A 23,092-nucleotide genomic window follows, 5' to 3' on the forward strand; every position below is an offset into this window, starting at 1 on the left:
AATATTGTAATATTTAAAGTATAAATTTTTGACAGACAACCACCATTCTTCCAATTTGAGATTTTAAATCTCCAATTTGAGAGTTCTTTCTTTGTGACCAGTTGAATCTCAGTGTTTTTATTGTTTCTCCTTATAAATGTTAATTTTTTACTACATGTATGAAAACAAAGATGTATTTTTTATGTATACATATATCAAACAAACCAAATGTAAGAATCTACAGACTAAAATGAATTTTAACTAAAACAGTATTTATTATGCTATATGTTTCATGTCAATGTATTTATCTACAAAATAAACAGCTTTTGCAATGACAAAATGGTTTTTAATTTTCTTATTGGACCTGTGTACTAAATAGGGAAAGAACCTTTTTACACTTAACACACTAAGGACTAATGTCTCTTCAGCGGTGCCCACATGCATAGAAATAGTGCTTGTTGCCAAATCTTGAGCCTAACTCTGGAACTCTTTAGTAACCTTGCCATCTATGATACATATAGAAAGAAAACGAAAAGGAGAAAAAATGATAGGCGTTGTGGTGTACTTGGGTAGACAGGCCAACTCTTTAGTTGGCCTGTCTACCCAAGTGGAGATTGACCGGAGCATTTCGTCGTAACGTAACATGTTACGATGCGAGCATTCGGGCAGTCAGTACACCGAGCCGAGCGCTCCATCCATAGTTTCGGATGCTCGCTGATACTCGCCGCGAGCGAGTATCAGCGAGCATCCGATCCATCATCATATTGTGATTGGTGTTAACTTGAAATAGTTAAAAGTTATAATTTTATAAGGGTTAGCTGTTTACTGATAAAAGTTTTTTTTTTTTTTTTTTAAATATGGAATGGCGTTGCACATGTAAAACAATGCATTTGCCAATGTCAAGTTAATTGAATTCTTAATTATAAAATATGATATGATAAAAATTATGAAGATAAACTATAAATTTATTTTATTTAATTTTAGAAAAACAACTAACAGTCTGTACAAATTTGGGTTCCTGCTCGCCAGGATGAGATGGATATCTGTAGGGAGGGGAATAAGCGGGGCCAGAGATTTAAAGAAATTTGGCATTTGGTCATTTATTGGGCAAACAAAGAATATATGGTTAAGGTCTTCCTCTTCGCAACGACACTCGCAAATGGGGGAGTCAAAGACACCAATCCTCGCAAGGTGCTCTCTCGTACAGCAATGACCCATCCTCATTCGACAAATGGTGGATGTATCTTTTTTGTTCATCGAAATTTTCCTAAACCAAAGACGGGACGGGACAGTAGGCTGAATGAGAGAGTAATGTTTTCCCTTTGAAATTTTGGAGGAGTTCCATTTGAGGGACCAGCTGGAAGACATATCAATATTTGGAATTGTCAAAAGGTCATCAGATGGGTAGCTAGAGAAATTCGTACTTCCATTTAAAACGGCTTCCTTAGCTAGAGAGTCGGCTTTTTCATTTCCCGGAATGCCATGGTGGCTTGGAATCCAGGCGAGAGAAACCTGAACGTTTTTTTCTTTGAGTAAATATAATTTCTCACGGATTTGGAATATTAAATGGGATTGGGCTTGTTTGAAGGGATTGCTGCTAATTTTTTGAAGAGAGCTTAGAGAGTCGGATAAAATGAGGCACCTTTCAAACTTTTTGGTCATAATGTAGGAAAGAGTTTCTCTTAAAGCCAAGCATTCCGCAGTAAAAACTGACGAAGGTTGAGGAAGTTGGAATTGGGCACAGTAACCATCATCGAGACTGTAAAAAGAAGCTCCTGAATAGCCAGATATTTCCAATTTGGATCCGTCTGTGAAGAATAAAGACCAGTCTTTCCATTTTGATTCAATTATGGAGTTGAAAAGGGAAATCGGACTAGGGGATTTAGTCCCTACTCCAATGTGGGTTATAATATTTGGGGAAAAAATATGATGAGAGTAAGGGAAGTTATAAAGGGAGGGGGTGGGAGATCGGAATATATCTGGGATAAATTTTGACAGTTTTTCAAAACTTTTTGCGAGTGCTGGATAAGGCCTATTATGTAACACACGGTTAGATGTTACAGAGTTTAGTAATTTCTTAGATGCCAAAAGAGATGGGTGATTTTCAAAAGCTAAACATTTTATCATGTATCTGTCAGATAGATATTGTCTTCTAATGTCTAGAGGAGGATCCATAGCTTCTAATTGGAGGGCATTTGTGGGGGAAGACTTCATCGCACCCAGGATGATTCTTAAGCATTTGTATTGAATAACAGACAGTTTATTCAATAAGTATATTGGGAGGGGGTCAATTATGATACTGCCATAGTCTAATTGGCTTCTAACAAAAGCGTTGTAAAATAGTTTTAGAGTAAGAGGATGAGAGCCCCACCAAACTCCTGCTAGAGCTCGGAGAGGGTTAATTTTTCTTTCACATTTTGTGATTACAGAATTTATGTAAGGGGCCCATGACAATTTCCTGTCAAAAATAATTCCTAAAAATTTAGCCTGATTACTTATAGGAATGGAGATATTGTCAAATTTTATAGAGTTAAATGGGATGTTATGTTTTTTCGAGAACAATACTATTTGGCTTTTTGAAGGAGATAGTTGAAGGCAATTAGAAGTGAACCAAGTATTGAGAGAAGTCAAGGCTGATTCAAGTTTATTAATAGCAGTTTTCATATCTTTATGTGAAATATATATTACAATGTCATCCGCATACTGCAAGATTTTGCATTTTCCCGAGACTGTTGATTCCAGATCGAAAGTATAGATATTATATAGTAAAGGACTAAGTACAGATCCTTGAGGGAGGCCCTTCCAGATTTTTCTTTCTATTTTTTTATACATCCCATTTACAATAATAGTTCTTTCTTTTAATATATTTAGAATCACCTGAACAATCTTAAAAGGAAAGTTTAACGAGCATAGTTTAACTTTGAGGACATTAAGGTCCACATTATCATAAGCTCCACAAATATCGATAAAAGCGGTGCATTCATTTTGAGAAAACGCTACTCGAATATCTGTTGAGAAGATAGAGAGATTATCGGTGGTTGATTTGTTTTTACGGAAACCAAATTGTGAAGCAGACAGTAAGGAATTGCTCTCCACAAACCAGTCTACTCTATTTTTTATCATATGTTCAAAAAGCTTTAGCATACACGAAGATAACGCTATGGGGCGGTATGAATCTCCCTTCATTGGGTCTTTATCAGGTTTTAGAATAGGGATTATCCGCTGAATTTTCCAATCAGCTGGAATTATTCCAGTTTCAAATATTTTATTTAGTATATTAATATATTTAAGTAAAATTTGTTGTGGAAATTTTTGAATCATGGGATGAGATTTTAACATATTCTAGGGGAAGTAATAACTCCTCAATCTGGAAAGGTGAGTCAAACCAAGATTCTTGATTGAGAATGACTGAAGAGTGGGATGGGAGTTCTTGGATTGTTGGAACATGAGAAGGTGCCAATTTGTCAACGAAATCGTAGATCCAAGCTGAATCATCGGAAATTTTTCTGAGTGACGAAGAAGATGGGGACCTAAATTTTCGTATGGCTGTCCAAACATCAGTCAATGGGGTTTGAGGTGAGAGAGCGCAACAGAAAGATTTCCATCCTATTCGTTTTTTCTGTTTTAATATTTTTTTTGTCTCAGCTTGAACTCTTTTAAACTCCAAAAAATTTAATTCACTCATATCATTTTTATATTTGGACATACAATTTTTTCTATTTTTAACAGCTAGACTGCACTCGGAATCCCACCAAGGGCATGGCGACGGATTCCTCCGAGTCTTTGGATTTATTTTAGGGGTGGTAGAATTAACTGCGGACATAATTGTGTCTATAAATTTAGAATACTCCAGTGGGATATCGAAGTCGCTCGCAGGATGAGATTTGGAATTATTTTTTTCCAAAATACTAACAAAGTTAGTCCAGTCAGTTTTTTTAAAATTATAAATGGTGTTTTGAGTTCTAGGGGTGATGCGAGACTTAAGAGGTATGTGGATAGTGATTGGGAAATGGTCACTCGAATGAGGATCGTCTAAGATACTCCAGGTTACCCTGGATGCTAAATCGTTAGAGCATAATGAGATATCAACAGCGCTCTGTCTATGAGATGGAGAACTTAATCTGGTAGGAGAGCCGTCGTTAAGTATACATATATCGTTATCATCAATGAAACTTAAGATGTTCCTACCTGAGCGGTCTGTATAAGCACTCCCCCAGCTGAGAGAATGTGCGTTGAAATCACCTAGTATGAAAAATGATTTGGGCAACAATTTTACTATATTATTCCAGCCAGACAGATCAAAAGGGATGTTAGGGGGAATATATACTGAAATATAGGATACATTGTTTATAGAGGCTGCAACGATTTGGAAAGATGAGGAGTTTGGGACTAGGATGTGGGAATAGTGAAGATGGTTTTTAATAAGAAGGGCTGCTCCTCCTCTACCATCGGGTCGGTCATCACGCAGGCAAATATAACCTGGGATAACAAAGTTGTATCCTGGCTTGAACCAGGTTTCTAATAAAGCAGCTATGTCAATTTTGTATTCCTTTAGAAGGGAACATAAATCTATTTTATTCGAAATAGCACTACGGCAATTCCACTGTAAGATAGATAATTTTGACTCCATCTCGTTAAGATGAGAGTCTTGTGTAATAGGGGTGATTATGTTATTAGAGGAGATTGGAATTTTGTGAGGCATTGTGATTTTGGAGAGTTGAATTGGAAGTGGTTTTGGCAGTGTTGTACGGTTTTTGGGGGGAGTTTTCGAAAATTGAGGTAATAAGTATGATTAATTGAGAAAGTACGTGTGATAAATTATCCGGTGTTGTAACACTGGCCTCTTTATTGCCAGACTGAAGAGCACAACCATCGGGAGAATTTGTATACGGTAAAAAGGAAATGGACTTTAATTTATCAAGAGTTGATTTGCTAATGTTAGGAAGAAACAATGACCTCGGAGCGGATTCTTTATAAACCGTCTTGTTATACGACAAAGGTTGTGAATGAGAAGATTGTTGGATATTACGGGATTGTGAGGAAGTGGTAGACTTTGTAATATCTGCGTATGATTTTCCCTTGCTAAATGTGGACTTGGCAGCCTCGTTATATGAAATATTTTGTTCAGTCATGCTCCTCTTTATTAAATTTTGCCTCAAATATTCAGGACATATTCTATTGGTAGCTAAATGATTACCTGAACAATTTACGCATGTAGCATTCTGAATTTCAACTTCGCAAGTCTCACCCATATGCTCCAATCCACACTTGAAACATCTAGGTTTGGACCTGCAAATTGTCTTGGCGTGTCCATAACGACAGCATGCAAAACAAAGAATTGCAGGATAGATGTATAGCTCAACGTCTATTACCGAATAGAATGAAAATATCTTTTTAGGGAGAATCTGCCCTTGGAAAGTAAGAATAACAGTTTGGGTGGGTACCCACGAGAATTTTTGGTCTACAGGCGAAGTGACTTTTCTCGAAAGTCTTCGAGATTTCGTAATCATACCACATTCATTTGGAACCTCGATATTTTTTACAATCTCTTCATGGGTCCACTCTAAAGGGATACCCCTGACCAGGCCCATGCGAGAGACCATATGGTACGGGATAAATACTTTGTAGTCATATGTTTCCAAAGCATTATCATCAATAAAACTATTTGCCGCTGAGTATGTCAAAAATTGTACAGAAATCCGGTTTCGGCCGATAGATTTTATTCCTGCACGAGGAACAATACCAGGAATATTTAGGGATTGCAAAAGTTTGCCAAAATCGATGATATTCAAAGAGAAAGAAGAATTGGGGACAACGTTTTTTTGGACAAAAACGCAGAAAGGTCCACTGTCTCTTTCTGTGTATTTGTTTTTGATATATTCTGACTGTAAGGAAGAAGGATCATTAGATGTTGAAGGGGATAAGGTTTTCGGAGTTGCATTATGAATATCTTTGGCAGAATCAGTTTTAGAAATTTTTCTGATTTTGTTGGGGAGGATTGGAGACGTGGGTAATGAAGAGTTGGAAGAAGATGTAGATGGGATGTCGGGAGGCTCCTTACGACGTGTTTTAATTCTTTCCATACTTATTCAGAAATAATCCAATGAGTGTATAGAAAGAAAAATATATGTATATAAACGAAAAATATTATATGCAACTAAAAAATATTATTGTTGCAATTTACTATTACAACTAGGAAATTAATAAAGTACGAAATTTAAGAATTAAAATAATAAAATAACGATAGATTTGGCTTATCTGAGAAGTAATCCTTAATCAGCAACCATTTAAACTATAAACAACTTATGAAATATCGAAAAAAACTCAAAATATGACAAAATTATTGGAGCTATGTAATATATGAACTGACAAACACAACTGTCAAAACTCAAGTCCTGATAAAAGTTCATCAATAATATCATTGCGTCATTCATATAGCAACGCGGGTCATAGTGGGCGTAGTACATTCCTAAGAATCTGTGCCGAATGAACACATGTGACAATCGGCGTTAACAGTTAAAAAATCTCTTAAGGTTACGACCATAGTGTGCATTCAAAACCCATAGCTTCTCAGGGATAAATGACTGGAATAAAAATATGCAATAGACAATAATGATCCTAGAACATGTGCTTAAACGGTTAAATTTTATGGAATATAATAAGGAGCACAACCTCGAATACCTCAATTACGCCAGCTCCCATTTGTACGCAAGTAAAAGCGGAAAACCTCAGAGACAAAACCATCATGTCGGATCACGGAAGGGCGGCAAAAGAGGATAAAAACGAAGTCCTGTTTGAACTGTGCTAGTCTGGAAGTTGAAAGTTGGCCATCCAAAATGACGAGGAACTCCTTTTATAGTGATTCTCTACTGGAGTTAGCCATCGGAGAACTTCACCATTGATAATCATTGTCATCCACATCAATCAAGGGTTTAAATAAATGAAATAGTTTTTAGAATAAAAGGAAAATAACTGTTTTTATAATATTTTTTATTATTAACAACATTATATCACTATAAAGACACTACAAACAACAATGGAATAAGTTTAGGATATAAATTTCGTTGGACATTTCAATTGATTATGATTCCGAAAATTGTACTTTGCAATATATCATTTGCATAAAATAGTTAAATTTGAGCATTTTTATACAAAACTCATTTATTGCACATAAGATGCAATAGATACCCATAAGTTATGAATTATTCAGGGAACACATATGTATTTTAAGGTTTTTAACTCACATTCTTTCATATACCGTATTTTACGGACTATATGATACACATTTTTCTTCGAAAATTGCCTACAAAATTCATTATACTTAAAATTAATATGAAAATGCCCAGTGTTTGATTTAAATTTCTCACCAGTCCTAAAAATAATCATATAAATGCGGCATCCAAATGCCGCGGGAAATCCATCTCTATCTGGCAACATTATAGTGATGTAGTCCACTACACAACACCTGTATATATTTATTTATTATTAAACCATATCCGCTCCCTAAGTGGAGCATATGGAGTCCACAAACTGTCTCCAGGCTTTTCTGTTGGCTGCCAGCTCCCTTGCATCCTCCCAAGTCAGATCCGCGTTCCGAAGTTCTGACGAGAACTACCGACAAGTTGTCAGCAGTGGTCGTCCTGGGCGGCGCGAACCTGATGCCTTGTAAAAGAGGCAAGCTTTATTAAGGCTCTCAGGAGGTATGCGGAGTACATGGCCAAGCCAACTGAATCGCCTTGGTCACAACTGTCGTCAAGAAAAGGCGATTCATACATTTATAGTACACAAAAACACACTACAATTGTGTAATGCAATATTTTCCGAGTCGAGCACGCCCTAATTAATTTGAAATTAATTAAATTTCTATTTAATTTGAAGATTTTTAAAAAAAGTCTGGTTTTGGAATCTAATAATAAAAATGTTGAAAGTGTTATTTAACAAAAATTGCTTACAAACTGAGGTGTGTCTTATAGTCGGTAAAATACGGTATGTGTTAGTTGAAAATTGTTAACCGTTTAAGGGTTTGACTCATTTGCTGTCAATCACGCACCCGCGCGTGATGTGTATTCAATATATTATTCATATTCGGATTCGTCGGCATTGTGTGTTAAGCGAATGTAGTCATATCGGCGTAGATGAAATAACAATTTTAAAGACTTTTTGCACTTAATTTTACTTATGGAAAATATTTATCTATTATCAAGAAAAATTACGTGTCTTCTGGTGAAATATTGCTTCCCTAACCCGGCAGCGAACTTGTTAACTAATATATAAAGTATTTATAATGATATTTGAATATTTATTGATTCATTTTATATTGAGTTTGGTTAAGTTGGGCCCTTTATTGGGCCAAATATTTCAGTGTCAATTTGTCCTAGTGAATTAATATTTCACATGAGGATTTTTCAAAACACTACAGAAAAATTTTGGTCCAGGACTAATCGATACCAAGACATATCATTTAAATTATCGTATACATACTTTTTAGATATGCATATAATATTGCGCCTATAAGAGGATTAAGAGTTTCAACATTACATATAAATTAGAAATTACCTTAATATTTTTCAATGTGAAATCAAATTCCAAATTTCTATCTATAATATATAAATAAAACTGTAAATTTTTTTTTGTTCAAAATTTTAAATCTCCTAAAACTGTTCACTGATTGCTTTGAAAATTTGACACAATGTTGCATTCAAATACGCATGTGTTTTTATAAACTGTGACAGGTACAAAGAATTGCTTATTTAGAAGAAAAAAAACACAATGGTAGTGACATCTGTTGAACGTAACAGAAAGACACGAAATACTAAACATTGTTCATAGAGGACGTGCATGTTTGTTAGCAGTTGCTGTCACTTAGCATTTTTAATGTTTTTTATAGCATTATCTTTCATAGATTTTTAGTATATTCATCACTTCACAAGCGTTTAATGAAATATTTTAAAACCTGTGCTTTATAACATTTTTTTTCATTTAACCAGAATGATCCATAGGAACGTGTGGCCGGTTGCATCTAGTATGATATAATTGTAAAAATTTACATATCTACGTAACATTTAATATAAAAATTAAAAACTCTATCTATCGAACAATACAAGTCATAACCGTGGAGTACTTGTTTAAATTTACCTAATCATACAGTAGAACCCCGGAAATTTGAACCAATAGGGACTGTGGCCTGTTCGGATTTGAAAAAGACCGGATTTACCGAGAAATTTATAATACAGTACATACATAGTACTTTACATTACAGTACTTATGTTGTTATAATTAATCTGTAATACGTTTGTAATATTTATTCAAAATTACCCTGAACTGGTCCCTGAAGCGCAGGAGTGGTCACCTTGCCTTCATGTAAGTAACGATCGCGATAAAACTGTGTCAATAAGATGCAGTGCCCTACGCACCATCGGGTGTAGATAAGGGTTAGAAGAATAGTTACTTTGTACATGCCTTTTACATTTCACTTTTTACTTTTCAACCAATTGACTTTTTACATTTCAAGCTAATATTACAAACAGTACTTAAGTAGCAATATAGGTAGGTACTATACTGTATGATTTATTCACTTTTCTATAATTATAGAACAAAATTAGGTTATATTACTTTATAATTTTAATAAAAAAAGGTAAAAACTGGCTGCAAGCAGCAACTGACCGGAGGCTATGGAAAGAAGGGGAAGAGGCCTATATCCAGCAGTGGAGGACAGAGGGCTCATGATGAAGAAGAAGAAGATAATAAATTTAATAATAAATAATAATAAAACCCTTATCTGCACTCCAATGGTGCATAGGGCACTGCGAAATACAAACGCAGTGTAATCTTGCGCAAAAAAGGTGATCAGCCCTCTGCTTCAGGTACCAGTCCAGGGTAATATTGAATAAATAGTACAGTGAGAAAATCACTAATATTTATTTTACCCCTCCCTGGGAATCGAACCCAGGACCTCCAGAACGGTAGCCGAGCGTGCTGACCATTACACTACGGAGATGGATAAAAATTATGTAATAATAAATGTGTTTCTGCGTGTTTTTTTTTAACCCTAAATAACTAAACCATATTTGTAGATACATAGTAACTAAACATTCGTCACGCGGACTACGCAATTAAAAACGTGACAATTATCAAAAGTATTTATTAAAAATAGTAACTGGTTACATGACAAATAAGTTTGGTTTATTAGGAATGAATGTAAGAGACATTTAACAATAAATCACTTTTCCGTAAACAAAGCCTGGCGGGTGCGGGGTGCAGGGAAGTAAGTGCCTTACTTTTTCGGAGAAAGGCGTCGTTGGGTGGACAAATCGCTCACTCCTTTCAAGAACGTCATAAATCAAAAATCGTCAATTTTCAGTTGTGCATGTTTTCGGAATGTCCAGAAAATGTACCATATTCCAGCACAAGAGGCATATTTTTAACTTAATATTTACCCGCTACAGGGCAGAAAATATTGTTTTTGGATTTTGAAGAAAAAGTATTGTTTGATTATTTTTTTTAAAAATACTAAATATTTTTCAAATGAAGAAAATACCTTCAGGTTTTACCTAAAAAGATCTTGCACAGTAAAAAGTCCAATAAGTGGCTTGATATTTATTTTTAATACATTGTTATATTTTTAAACATTAAAAATATTCTCCTGAAAAATCAAGTTTTTTGATTTATGACGTTCTTGAAAGGAGTGAGCGAAATGTTTAGTCATCTAGGGTTAAATGTCTTCCTACAAATGTCTTCAAAATCTTGTTCGGATTTTGGATTTCTGGGGTACTACTGTAATCACAAACATATTTTATAGAAAATCAGGGTTATCAGTGTTTTTTCCTTAACTTTCAAAATTTATATCCAAATAATATTTGAAGAGTAGCTCCACATATTGTCGTATCACATCAGTGTAAAATCTAAATGACGTGTGATTACAAAGGAACATATTTGATGGGATCAATTTTGAGTTTGTCAGAGAGTCCCTTGCAAGAAACCATTTGATTGTTGCTGTACGGAATGACGCCTTCCTTGTCAGTTTTTGCTGCCATCGCTGCCTCCTTGTCTCCTGCAGCTAGAACTGGTTTCGACGGATCCACCTGATGAAAGAAACACAAATTATTTAGCTGGATACACACACATATATATATATATATATATATATATATATATATATATATATATATATATATATATATATAAATATATAAGTATTGTGTACTTGATAACACTATCCATATTAATTAAACCATATGCGTTCCCTATGTAGACCATATTAATATGAACAAAATAATTTAAATAAAATTTCTATCCATTTTTAATAATTGTTTTACTTAGTAAATACCACTATTTCTTATAATCTACTGTGACACGTGTTTCAATGCATTCCACATCATTTTCAAACACCGTATGCATCGAAACACGTGTCATACGGTGTTTGAAAATGATGTGGAATGCATTGAAACACGTGTCACAGTAGATTTTAAGAAATAGCGGTATTTACTAAGTAAAACATTAATTGAAAATGGATAGATTTTACCACAAAGTGACTGCCGAATCAATAAATGAAAATAAAATTTCTATCTTTTGAAAATTCTGAACTGCCAATTTGTAAGAGTCCTTGGAAGATAATTACTAACTTACTTTTTTCATACATTCATTCTAACCCCTATCCACACCCAATGGTGCATAGGGCACTGCACCGTATTGACACAGTGTTGTCTTGATTATACTTACACGAAGGTAAGGAGATCACTCCGGCGCTTCGGGGACCAGTCCAGGGTAATATCAAATAAATATTAAAGTGTAAAATTACTTAATATTTATTTTCACCCTCCTCCCCCCGGGAGTCGAACCCGGGACCTCCAGCAGGGTAGCTAAACACGCTAAACATTACACCACTGAGGCAGACAAGAACCTACCTTACTCATCATATATGTATAAAAACTTTGGATAACACTTACTGGTTCCAAGCCCCGCAGATGCCCCAGGAGTTCACTCATCCGACCCTGGAAGCCGGGAGCGAAGCTCTCAGGGTTGACAGCGATGAAGCACTGACCCAAGTTGGCCTCTCCTCCGATTCCCTGGTGAGACCAACCGCGAATGTGGGGTCCATACAACGAACCTAAAGAATGCATTTAAAACAAAGTAGAAGATTGAAAACTTTACCCAAATTAATGCTAAATATGGTAAGGTATGACTGGGATACATGGTGGTTTTTTTTTTTTTTTTTTTTTTTTTTTTCTCCCTCTCACATTTTTTTGCACCCTGCTTATATATGCAAGGTCATGTTACGGGTACGGGATTCTTGCACTTTTGCTTTAGTGCTTTCGGGTATGCATTATCTGGGAGAGAAAAAGAGGTTAGAGCAGCGTTCAGCCGCTTCACTCCACTGCATTGAGCTCCGTAAGTATTATCCGGCTCCGACGTTTATCCTCCTTCATTGTAGTTTTTCATCTCCACAACTAAACTTTCCAGGTAGTCCAAGTATAATTTGGAGACGACTCCGCTTTTTAGCATCTCCTGCGGGTTCAGGGAGTCGATGTTGTGAGCATCACACTCCATTTGGAGAATCCACCTGTTTCGCTCAAACATTGGGCAAGATCTCAGTACGTGTTCCACAGACTGAGCAGTGGTGCCATCACATGGGCAGCATGGATCAGGACGAAGGCCGAAACGGTTTAAATAGACTCTAAAGGCTCCATGTCCTGTCAGCATTTGTGTGAGAAAATATTTTCTCCCGTGTTTGTCTAGAATAGAAATAGCATCTTGCACATTTTCAAAAAAAAGTCTTGTGGTCTTTCCACTTTCAGATGCTTTATATATTTTGTTCCATTCCTTTAAGGATTCTTGATGGTACAAACGTTTCACGTAGCTCAGTGGAATCATTGAGAAAGTTGGCGCCGAGTTTTTGATGGTTGCGCGTTTTGCAAGCTCATCCGCACGTTCATTGCCTTTAAGTCCTACGTGTGCCCTCACCCACATCAGATGTATTGGAGAGTTAGCACAACGCAGTAGCTCGTGTATTGAGTTGATAACGCAGTTTGATGAGCAGTCCACCTGCAGGGCTGCTAGCCCCGATTTGCTGTCAGAGTAAATGTTAATTGAACTCAGTTGTGAGTTTTCCTTACTCCATTTTACAGCTTCTCTTATAGCTATCAGCTCTGCTTGAAAAACACTACACTCGTCGGCTAGCTTGAAGGTTCCTGCTTTTACTTCGGAATTATTTATGTATGCTACGAAAGCAGCCCCAACCTTTCCGTCAATCTTGCTTCCATCCGTATAAATATTAGCCGTACTGTCGTCCTTTGCAATGTCACCTGGGAAAGAAATGTTTAATGGAGTCCTTTCTGCAGGGTGTCTCAAATGCTTAAAAGGAATCCTCTTTTGAATCTGTCTGTCACTGGATAGTCCCATGATGTTGCCAGTCAACTTGGTGTGGTAAATCTCGTAGAATTCTTTTACTTTCAGGTCGATCGGTACCATTCCAGATATTACAAGGGCAGAGTTGGTGGTTATCTGAAAGACATAAGGATAGGCAGAATGCATTTGAGATTAGTACCTACAGAAGAATGGTAAGGATATCGTGGATGGACCATATCTCAAACGACAAGGTACTACGAATAATTGTATCCTCCACACTGAATTTCTGAGGCATCCTTGTTCCATAGCTGCAGCCGTGTTGATTTGTTTTAGAGTCTCAACATTTATATCGATGTTGCTACTAACTCCAAAATACTTAATGTAATATTTTACTCTAATATTTATTATGGAAGAAAACACCAGACCAATTGAATAATTGAATGACTGAATAATCTTCTTCTTCTTTCCATGTTCGCTCCATAGGTGGAGCATATGGCCAACACGAGACGTCTCCAAGTCACTCTGTCACGCGCCATCTACTTGGCTTCCTCCCCGGTCAGTCCGGCGTCTCGAAGTTCCGCTGAGTATAGTCGGTGAATGGCCATCAGCGGCCTTCCGGGGCGCCGGAATCCTCGGGGTTGGAAGAAGAGACATGAGGGGTTGATGCTCTCAGGTGGCATTCTAAGGACATGTCTCAACCATGTCCAATTTCTCTTCAGGACTTCCAGTATGAGGGGCTCTTGAGTTCTTCTCCTCACATCGTCATTGCTGACGAAGTCATACCACTTTATACCCAGTTTTCGCCTCAGCCACCTATTTTCAAAACTTAAATAATTGATTGAATAATTACCAGCAGATATTCCGCAGAGGACATCCACCATGGTGCCCAGACCGTATCCTTTGTATCCTGAGGTGGTCTCAGCTCCTCCGACTGGCATGAGGCAGCCCGTGGAGAAGGCGAGATCAGCGTCCGTCGTAATGTTACCATCGGGACCCTAGAATTATGACAGCAGATTGGATGATCAGAACATGCAACACAAATATTTTTTCAAAATAAACTTCAAAGGCGAAATATATATATATTTCTTTATTGTAACTGCAGACAGTTGGTAGAATTCCATATTGAATTGTTGGGTTATATATCCAAAATCAAACAAGGTTTATTGGATTGAATTCTACATTTATTTATGTATATGTTAATATGTGACGCGTTTCATCTTTTTGAGACATTATCAAACACTGACTCTAACTCAGTGTTTGATAATGTCTTAATAAGACGAAACGCGTCACATATTGACATATCGTAGTCGTACAGGAGAAAGTGACCGACTAACAAAACGTAAAATGTTCAGGAGGGCCATTTAAGTTAAATTTGCTTGGCAAGAAAATAAACATCAATATTGTACTTACAAGTTTAAAATCCTTTGGGATGGTTTTCAGGGCAATATTAAGCTAGTAAGATATCAAATAGTCAATAATCACGTTTTTGTAAAAAAATGCACTTGGTCACTTTCTCCTGTATGACTACGATATACATAAATAAATGTAGAATTCAATCCAATAAACCTTGTTTAATTTTGGATATATTACCCAACAATTCTACATATTTCTGCTACTAACACATTTCAGAAGGGTATTTTTTACGCCCGTGGACCACTGATGACTGGATTTGATTATTACGTACATATAATTAAGACCTTAATAAAGAGATTTATAAATAATATTCATATAATTAAAATGTTAGACAATTCCTTCTATTTTGCCTTCGAAATGAGGCCGGTGCAGAAGATAAAGATACCATTCCCAACCTTAAGCATCAATCGACCAAATGGGGAGAAAGATACCTTTCCCATCCTTAGTGGGTTAATTTTAACCATATAAACTAAATGTACTCAAAATGCGATTTTCAGAGGAATTTGCTGCAAAACGATGTAAAATTAATGTTTGAATGGTGATATAAGGAAAAATACATGGCTGAGATAAGTGTTATCGATAAAATTAAGAAAGGTATGTTGAGATGGAATGTGAATCGAATGTGTGAAATAAGAACAGTAAAACAAATTTATGAGGCGAATGCGGCCGTTAATAGAAGCAGAGGAAGACAGAGAAAAACGCGATACGATAAAGTATTTCAAATACTTGAAAGTGGTCATGTCAGAAGTCGGAATAATTGGCGTGTATGTATGACGAGATGCATGAATGCGGAAGGGGCAAAATTCGTTTGCAAAGACAGATATGGCGTTCTATTCTCTCTGCCTACCCCTGTGGAGAGGCGGTGTGATGGTTGGTTAGTTAGTTAGTTAGTTAATTTAAACCACTAGTTACTAGTATATCAACCCTGCGGATAATACATAACTCTAAATGGAAAATATTACTAACTAATTATAAAAATTTTGGATAATTTATATAGTCTTAAACATTCTTAAAAAACAGGAACAGTTCCGGTTTTCATCTTTACGAAACTATATAAGCAAACAACATAAAAAATATATATATATCACATACTGAAAAGGTAATTTAAGGTAAATGACGAATATTAAATCTATTTGGAGAGATGTGCGCCATCTATGTATGTAAAAATGTTATTTAATAAGAACGGTTTGAGTCTGTGATGTTATTTATTATCCAAGTCAACAGCCAATGAAATGCTTTCGTAATACACATTTGAAATTTCTCCAATAAAATAATATACCTACGTACAAAACGGTTCATTATTTTTTTGAAGTACGTACTCTAAAAATATTGCATTTAAAATATGCGATTCATAAAAATAATATTTATATGCATTACCTGTGCCCAACCTTCGGGAATTGGTTCCCCTTTCCGTCTTTGGATTTCAATCTAAAAGAAAAATAAATATTACAAACGAATGAATTGCAAAAATAATATTAAAAAAAAATGCAAAAATATATATGTGGCCCATGAGGGGATCGAACCCGCGACCTTCGCGTTATTAGCACGACGCTCTAACCAACTGAGCTAATGGGCCGATGACGCCATGCGCAAAAATACAGTATAAATGCACATGCTGTTTTCACTTTCGATTGATTTTAACTATAAGATTTCATGATATATATATATTTGTATAATCTTTATATACACATATAAAAGCGCTGTTATCTTATCTGAATTAGTCGGGAAACTAAGCAAACAATATTGCATGAAATATTCACCTTTCCCACAGCTACGGCCGTCGTTGCCATGTCTAAAAGGAATCTATCTCCATTTTCTGCTGGAGCTCCAATTGAAAGCGGATTTGTACCCAAAGCAGCCTGAAAATAACACATTTTTAATTAAGAGTTTTTACATAATACATACATATTGCCTAAAACGAGGACTATCGTTATTAACGAGTTTTATTTTTAAGATTGGTTAGTCAGTTTTTTTTGGTTGGCAAACATGTATCTTTGTCTAGAATTGAACATGAGATTTAATCAAATTAGAAATATTTTACCAACCTTTTTACTGCGAGTTGGAGCCATAAGGGGAGACGTATTGGTAAACGACATGCCTATGAAGCCCTGGTCTAAAGCCCTCATTGAATACCAGCCAGCGATACCGTAGTGGTTTGAATCTAAATTTTAAAAATATCATAATTTAATAATCAGTATTCATACCTTTACGATTCACTTTTGGTTGATGGAAGAAATAAAGGGACAGAAAGGTTGATATTGGGTTTCATTTTTGTGTCATTTTGTCATTTACTGAGAGCGTCGGTAGACCAAAGCGCGACCATCTTGCGATCTTGCAAAATGTCATAATTCAAAATTCAGCATCGCCAGTGTTACCAACTTTGCAGGTTTTAACTGGCATTGCGCATGCGCCATTTTCAGTCAAGAAAAGCTTTTTCGCGTCAAATTTATATTTTATTAGATACGGCATGACATTTTTTTGTTGTTGATAATTCATTAGATCTATTATCCAGATATGTCAAAAATTGGAAAAGAATAAAGTGGCACATTATTTATTAATTTAGCGTTGAATTTGTAGAATAACATGTTATTGAATGAAATGATTTAAATAGAAAATAGAAAAATAAAACACTTTTACAATATAGAATCACTTTTTAAGAAGTTTAAAGGCTCAGTATTCGATAAGTTAGAACTTAATTTCCTCGAAATCCAGGTAACATTCTACGAAAAAGATTTTTTTCTTCTTAAAACACCGTAGTGTCTGTTTCCGAGTCATCGCATTTGTCTACAGTCTTGTAAGTCCCGGTTTCGATTCCCAGAGGGCTCAAAATAAATGTAAACAAGTGTGATACACTCACGTTTGGCTACCACCCATCCGACACCGGATTCCTTGGCTTTCTTTATGGCGAGGTCCATGCAGAAGTCCCCGACAGTAGCCCCCAGGGCTCCGGCGCCGTCCACCCAGGCGGTGGCTGCCGACTCCTTGAGGATGACCGGGGGCGCGGCGGGATGGCAGGCCCCCGTGAGGATGTCGTTCACATACAGCTCTGTGGAACACCATCGAAACAAAATAGTCAAATATATTTATTATGTATTTTTTGTATATTAAAAGCTTTGATAACTTTGTGGTATGATAATAATTTATCGTCCGCCTCCATAGTGTATTGGTCAGCAAGCTCGGCTATCATTCTGGAGGTCCCGGGTTCGATTCCCAGCGGGGGGTCAAATAAATAAAAGTGATTATTTCGCTCTAATATTTATTTAACATTACCCTGGACTGGTACCTGAAGCGGAGGACTGATCACCTTTCCTTCATTTGTTAACGATAAAAATAACACTACGTTTATATTATGCAGTGCCCTATGCACCATTGGGGTCCGGATAAGAGGTTGAAATGATAATAAAACACTCTCCTTATCATCCATTGTTAATTATTGTTGTTACCACTTTTATAAACACTCATTCGTGACTACCGGTTCAGAAAATCATTCCGTCATCAGGTCATCAAAATAAAATTATAACGATAAGACATTTGTAAAAAAATAAAACTTTGAAAGAGAGAAAGAAATTTCTTCAAGATTACGTAAAATATGGAGTAAGTGGCTAATACCAAAGTTATCGAATTTAAATTCATATGTGGGATTTTAATCCCGTCGGACAGGCTAGGTGAATGTGACGACAAATTAATTACAAAGCAATTACGTCATCCGAATCAGAAACATGGGATGGCAAGGTGACATCCATAAACATTATGAAACAAAATATAAATATATATTATGGATCATGCAATTAGTGAGACTTATACAGGTGGCACAAAATTAATTACTCCATCTGAAGATGTTGCAATTTTTGCTAATGGCGTTGTAGGTCAATAACATTTGACATTTCGCTCCTTTCAACATATATAAAAAAAAACGTCAATTTTCAGTTGTGCATGTTTTCGGAATACCTAGAAAATGTACTATATCCCAGCAAAAGCAGTATATTTTTAACATAAAATTTACCCGCTACAGGGCAGAAAGTGTTGTTTTTTGCATTTTGAAGAAAAGGTATTGTTTAATTACTTTTTTAAACATACTTAATATTTTTCAAAAGGAGAAAAAACATTCAGGTTTTACCTAAAAAGATATGTTGCACAGTAAGAATTTCAATTAGTGGCTTGATATTTATTTGTAATACATATTCTTAAACTTTAAAAACGATCTCCTGAAAAACCAATTATTTAGATATATGACGTTGTTGAAAGGAGTGAGCGAAATGTCAAATATGATTATAACATCTTTTGATAGGGTGAATAATTTTGTGCCACCCTGTATATGTGACATGCTTTTAATTTTCCCATCAAAGCGTCCAAATCTTTAAATTAATGGAGTTGGTATTTGCCAACGCTTAACAATGAATATGTCAGATTCGGCGCTTTTTGATCAACGATCTTTATACGCAAGATATAACAGCTACAACATGCTGGATTAATTACTCCACATGAGCACAGATGGTCGTCTTCAAAGTCCAGAGATTAGTAGGTCAGTTTTGTCAACATTGAGTTACCAAGTCATTAAATCATCAACATTGTGATAAGTATAAATAATATATCGAAGTTGTTGGTGGCAAAGGATTTTAACTAACCAACTAACCATCGCGTCGCTCCCCCGCAAGGTAGGGAGAGAGTATAGAACGCCACACCAATGTGTCCTTGTAAACAATCTTCGCCTCATCCACATTCATGCATCTCCTCATACAAACCCGCCGATTATTCCGACTCCTGCCGTGACCACTTTCAAGTATTTGAAATATTTTATCATCACATTTACCTCATAAATTTGTTATATTCTACTTTATTCGCTCATTCGATTCACTACACCAGCGTGCAAACAATGTTTCACGTCACTGTCATTATTTACAAATTACAGCTGGTGTAGGTATTGTCCTGACGAAGAGACGGGTACATATCGAAACCGATAGACTTTAAATCTCGGTGAGTGGTCATATACTAATATTTGAATTAAGTTGTAAGATGAATATTGGAATGCTTCCGGTATCTGGGAAGGAGAGAGGTTCGCTTATAAGTAGTTGGTATCGACAAAGTCAATGGAGTCACAAAACGCGCGAAACTCTATCATTGGTGGAGGCCTTTAGGACTTTTTTTGAGAGAGATGTTATCAAGACAACGCCGATGGTCACAATCACACGATCAATCGTGACATGAAAGGAGATGTTCGTATTTCAACTATAAATTAGTTTCGTTATCTTTACGACTTGTACGAAAATATGGGCTGTTAAACGCGTGAGGAGCTGAAGAGGGTGGCGCATAATAGATCGGAATGGCGAAGAAGGTGTTATTTGTTGTTGCAAACCAATCTACAAGATTGAGACCACAGAAGAAGAAGGTTTCGTTGGGTCAAAACATCTTTTATCATTCATATTGTAATCGAAACGGGAATTTGAAGGTCAAACCGTGTGATAAAAATTTGGTGCAAACTCTGATGCGGTAACAGCCATTGTCTAATGAACAATGCTCATCAACGGTAGTTTTCAGTTTTCACATACTAGCATTTTCAATAGAGGTCTGTAAGAGTTACATATCTTTACTTACTATTAACTACAAATAACACTGTTAACTTTTAATCTATTCTATGGATCTTCTGTACTCAAATGTATAAAAAAATACTACAGTGTAATCTCTTCTTCGTGGGCTTTATACCTGATAACAGACCTCAGAAAAATACTTTATGAAGGCATAAAGCCGTCTATAGTGAAAATTAACAAACTGACATTGCAAAAATGGCTACTTTTAAAAAACGGAAATGCGTGATCTTGTTGTTTTCCGCATTGCACTCTGCATTTTTCTGCTTCAACACCAAGACAATGAAGAAAGAGTAAGTATTTTTTTTAGAAGGGAATTTCATTTATTATTTACCTTGCTTATTATGTACAAGGTTCATAAATCATTATATAGATTTTTGTTTCTTCTAAATACGTAAATATATTTTATTTAAATCTGTGTTGGGAACAGGAGGGATAATCTAGTAAGAGCCAATCAGGAACTTCTCAACATTTGCTCATTGCTGGGAGGAAACCACGTAAAACTCTTCAGGAGAAGCTGGACTGTTGACTCGTTAATAGACCTTCCGTTCCACTAGAAGAGGGTTCGGCGTTTTGTGTCCTAGCTTGGTTTATGGTACCAATGTCCTTCAGTATTTTTACCATGTATGATACCATCTCTCGTGACAATTCCTTATGAACTGTCTAAGAAAGTATGTTACCGGTGTACCTTGTTGCTCAAAATACAAGGATGTGATCGAGTTATCCGAAATGACGGGTTATTGACTGATAAGTTTTCGAGACTGAACTGTATAATAAACACTTCTTATAAAGAGTTTGAGGATAATCAACTCACCAAGTCTGTTCATGCCATGACTGTAATGGCCTTGTCGATCTGCCTCCAGCATGACTGCCGTCTGCTGTTCTGCAGCGCTCTCGGGAGCACCGGCTGCCATGAGGCTGTCCTTCATGAAGCGCTTGGCTTCCTCCTGCCGGACGTGGACCATGCCTGCAATAGAAACCAATCAATATAACTTTTTACCCTAGATTACGGGAAATTCGTAAAATTTACGACGGACGTCCAATTTATCGGGAGCATGTAAAGAATGTAGTGACAACTAGCAAGTATCTCATAAAAAAAACAATATTCGTATTTTATATAACTTACCACTACTGGCCCTTATATCCCCACCCAATGGTGCATGGGGCACTGTATCAAATTGACGCAATATTTATTTGATCGTTTATTTTTCAAGTCTTTTTTGGCCGTCTTCGTTCTATTCTTCCATTAAAATTTGCCAATTATACTTTCTTTATCATTCTATCCCTATCCATTTGCTCCACATGTCCATATCACCTTAAATAACTTTTCTTAATCTTTTCAATAATACTAAGTTCAGCCTTACAATCCATTTTAATATCTGCGTTTTTAATTCTGTCATACAATGATTTGTAAAAAGGTTATTTTCAGGTGGTTTTAAACTAATAATTCAAGCCAGGTACTTTTCTCTTGGTAACATGGTATGTTTGCAACATACCTCTGTATCCATCGGTTATGCTAAAAGTTAAATGGACATAGGTACTTTTGATTTGTACCGGCTTAATAGTATTACATAAACAATTGATGCATGCATTTACTATGCAAAGTTTTAACACGAGTATGTTACCGTGTGCATAATATGTAATTTCAAACATAAAAGATAGATGCGTTTGTTTAAAATTATTTAAACAAGTGTTATCTTATTGTATTTATAAATGTTCGTGTGAAGTATTGTTATGTTTTAAATTTTTAGCTTAAATTTATTTATTTATAATAAAATTTGGGTCGATTCAATAACGACGAGGCATTAATAGCACATTAATAAAAAACAATTCAAATTAATAAATAGTTATTCGTACATACGTCCCTGACAGATGGACAATCATCCTAACATTTCTTCTTGTATTTGTTGTATATGCTGGAGGTCCCAGGTTCAATTCCCAAGAGGGTCGAAATAAAATATAAGTGATATTTCAGTTGAATATATTTTTTTAAATATGACCCTGGACTGATACCTGAAGCGGAAGGCTGATCACATTTCCTTCTTGTATTTAAAGATCAACATAACACTGCTTCTATAAACGATGCAGTGCCCTATGCACCATCAAGTGCAAATAACGGTTAGATAGTTTTACTGGCTAGAAATATTAGCCGTTCGTTTTGTTCTAAGTCTAATAAAAATCTAAAAGTGTAAAAAAAATCTAGATTTAAATAGCTTTGAATGAATTTAGATTATCAACAAACAAACAATGATTTGAAACATTCAAAATATTAAAATTTTGGTCAATGTTATTCAGATTGACTACTCACTTCACTTTGATCTAAATGAGAGATCAAGTACCTACCTGATAAAAATTACATATCTACAAAATACACGCATCTATGGAATACAGAATTGAATATAAAATATTTCAAAATTAGAACTTACTGTCATTTCCCATAGTGCTGTAGTGAGATTTCCTCGACACGGTATTTGAACTGACTGTAGCACCGCGCGCGCTGTCAACCACTGAAGAACCGTCAATTTTATAACTAAAACATAACCTCCGAACGCTGCCTCTTCCGATTGGCGGGAGAATATTCAACATGGCGCCTCCCGCGTAAACAATTCGGCCATACGTCACCAACATTTTATCGATAGATTCTAAATAACACTATTTTAAATCAGTTTGTTTAATTTTTAATGTTATTTTAGGCACTCATTGCACGATATCACGACCGATACGTTATCAGTCTAAATTAACACTGTTATCTAAGAGGAAAAAATTACACTCGT

General features: G+C 35.8%; 1 protein-coding gene and 1 non-coding gene across 2 annotated transcripts; both read right to left on the minus strand.

The window, feature by feature from the left end:
- Positions 1-10,103: 10,103 nt before the first annotated feature.
- On the minus strand, positions 10,104-22,827 carry LOC148308585 (uncharacterized). Its single transcript, XM_088261499.1, has 9 exons — positions 22,745-22,827; positions 21,133-21,285; positions 17,594-17,782; positions 16,782-16,897; positions 16,497-16,595; positions 16,114-16,164; positions 14,174-14,318; positions 11,925-12,085; positions 10,104-11,060 (listed from the first exon to the last, which is right to left on the minus strand). The coding sequence occupies exons 1-9, from the start codon at positions 22,755-22,757 to the stop codon at positions 10,896-10,898; spliced, it is 1,092 nt and encodes a 363-aa protein (XP_088117625.1). The 5' UTR covers positions 22,758-22,827; the 3' UTR covers positions 10,104-10,895.
- TRNAI-AAU (transfer RNA isoleucine (anticodon AAU)) lies at positions 16,239-16,312 on the minus strand. The gene has a single exon. It is a non-coding gene; the product is annotated as a tRNA-Ile (tRNA).
- Positions 22,828-23,092: the final 265 nt, after the last annotated feature.

Source organism: Brachycentrus maculatus, unplaced genomic scaffold (genome assembly GCF_059751285.1).
Source record: "Brachycentrus maculatus isolate JH-2025_06_01 unplaced genomic scaffold, ASM5975128v1 h1tg000157l, whole genome shotgun sequence".
Taxonomy (NCBI): domain Eukaryota; kingdom Metazoa; phylum Arthropoda; class Insecta; order Trichoptera; family Brachycentridae; genus Brachycentrus; species Brachycentrus maculatus.

Coding starts and splice junctions, on each gene's coding strand:
- LOC148308585 (XM_088261499.1), bottom strand. Junction 16,898..17,593: donor CGGATGGGTGGTAGCCAAAC/GTGAGTGTATCA, acceptor TTTAAAATTTAG/ATTCAAACCACTACGGTATC. Junction 11,061..11,924: donor ATCTGCGGGGCTTGGAACCA/GTAAGTGTTATC, acceptor TTCTTTCATCAG/GTGGATCCGTCGAAACCAGT.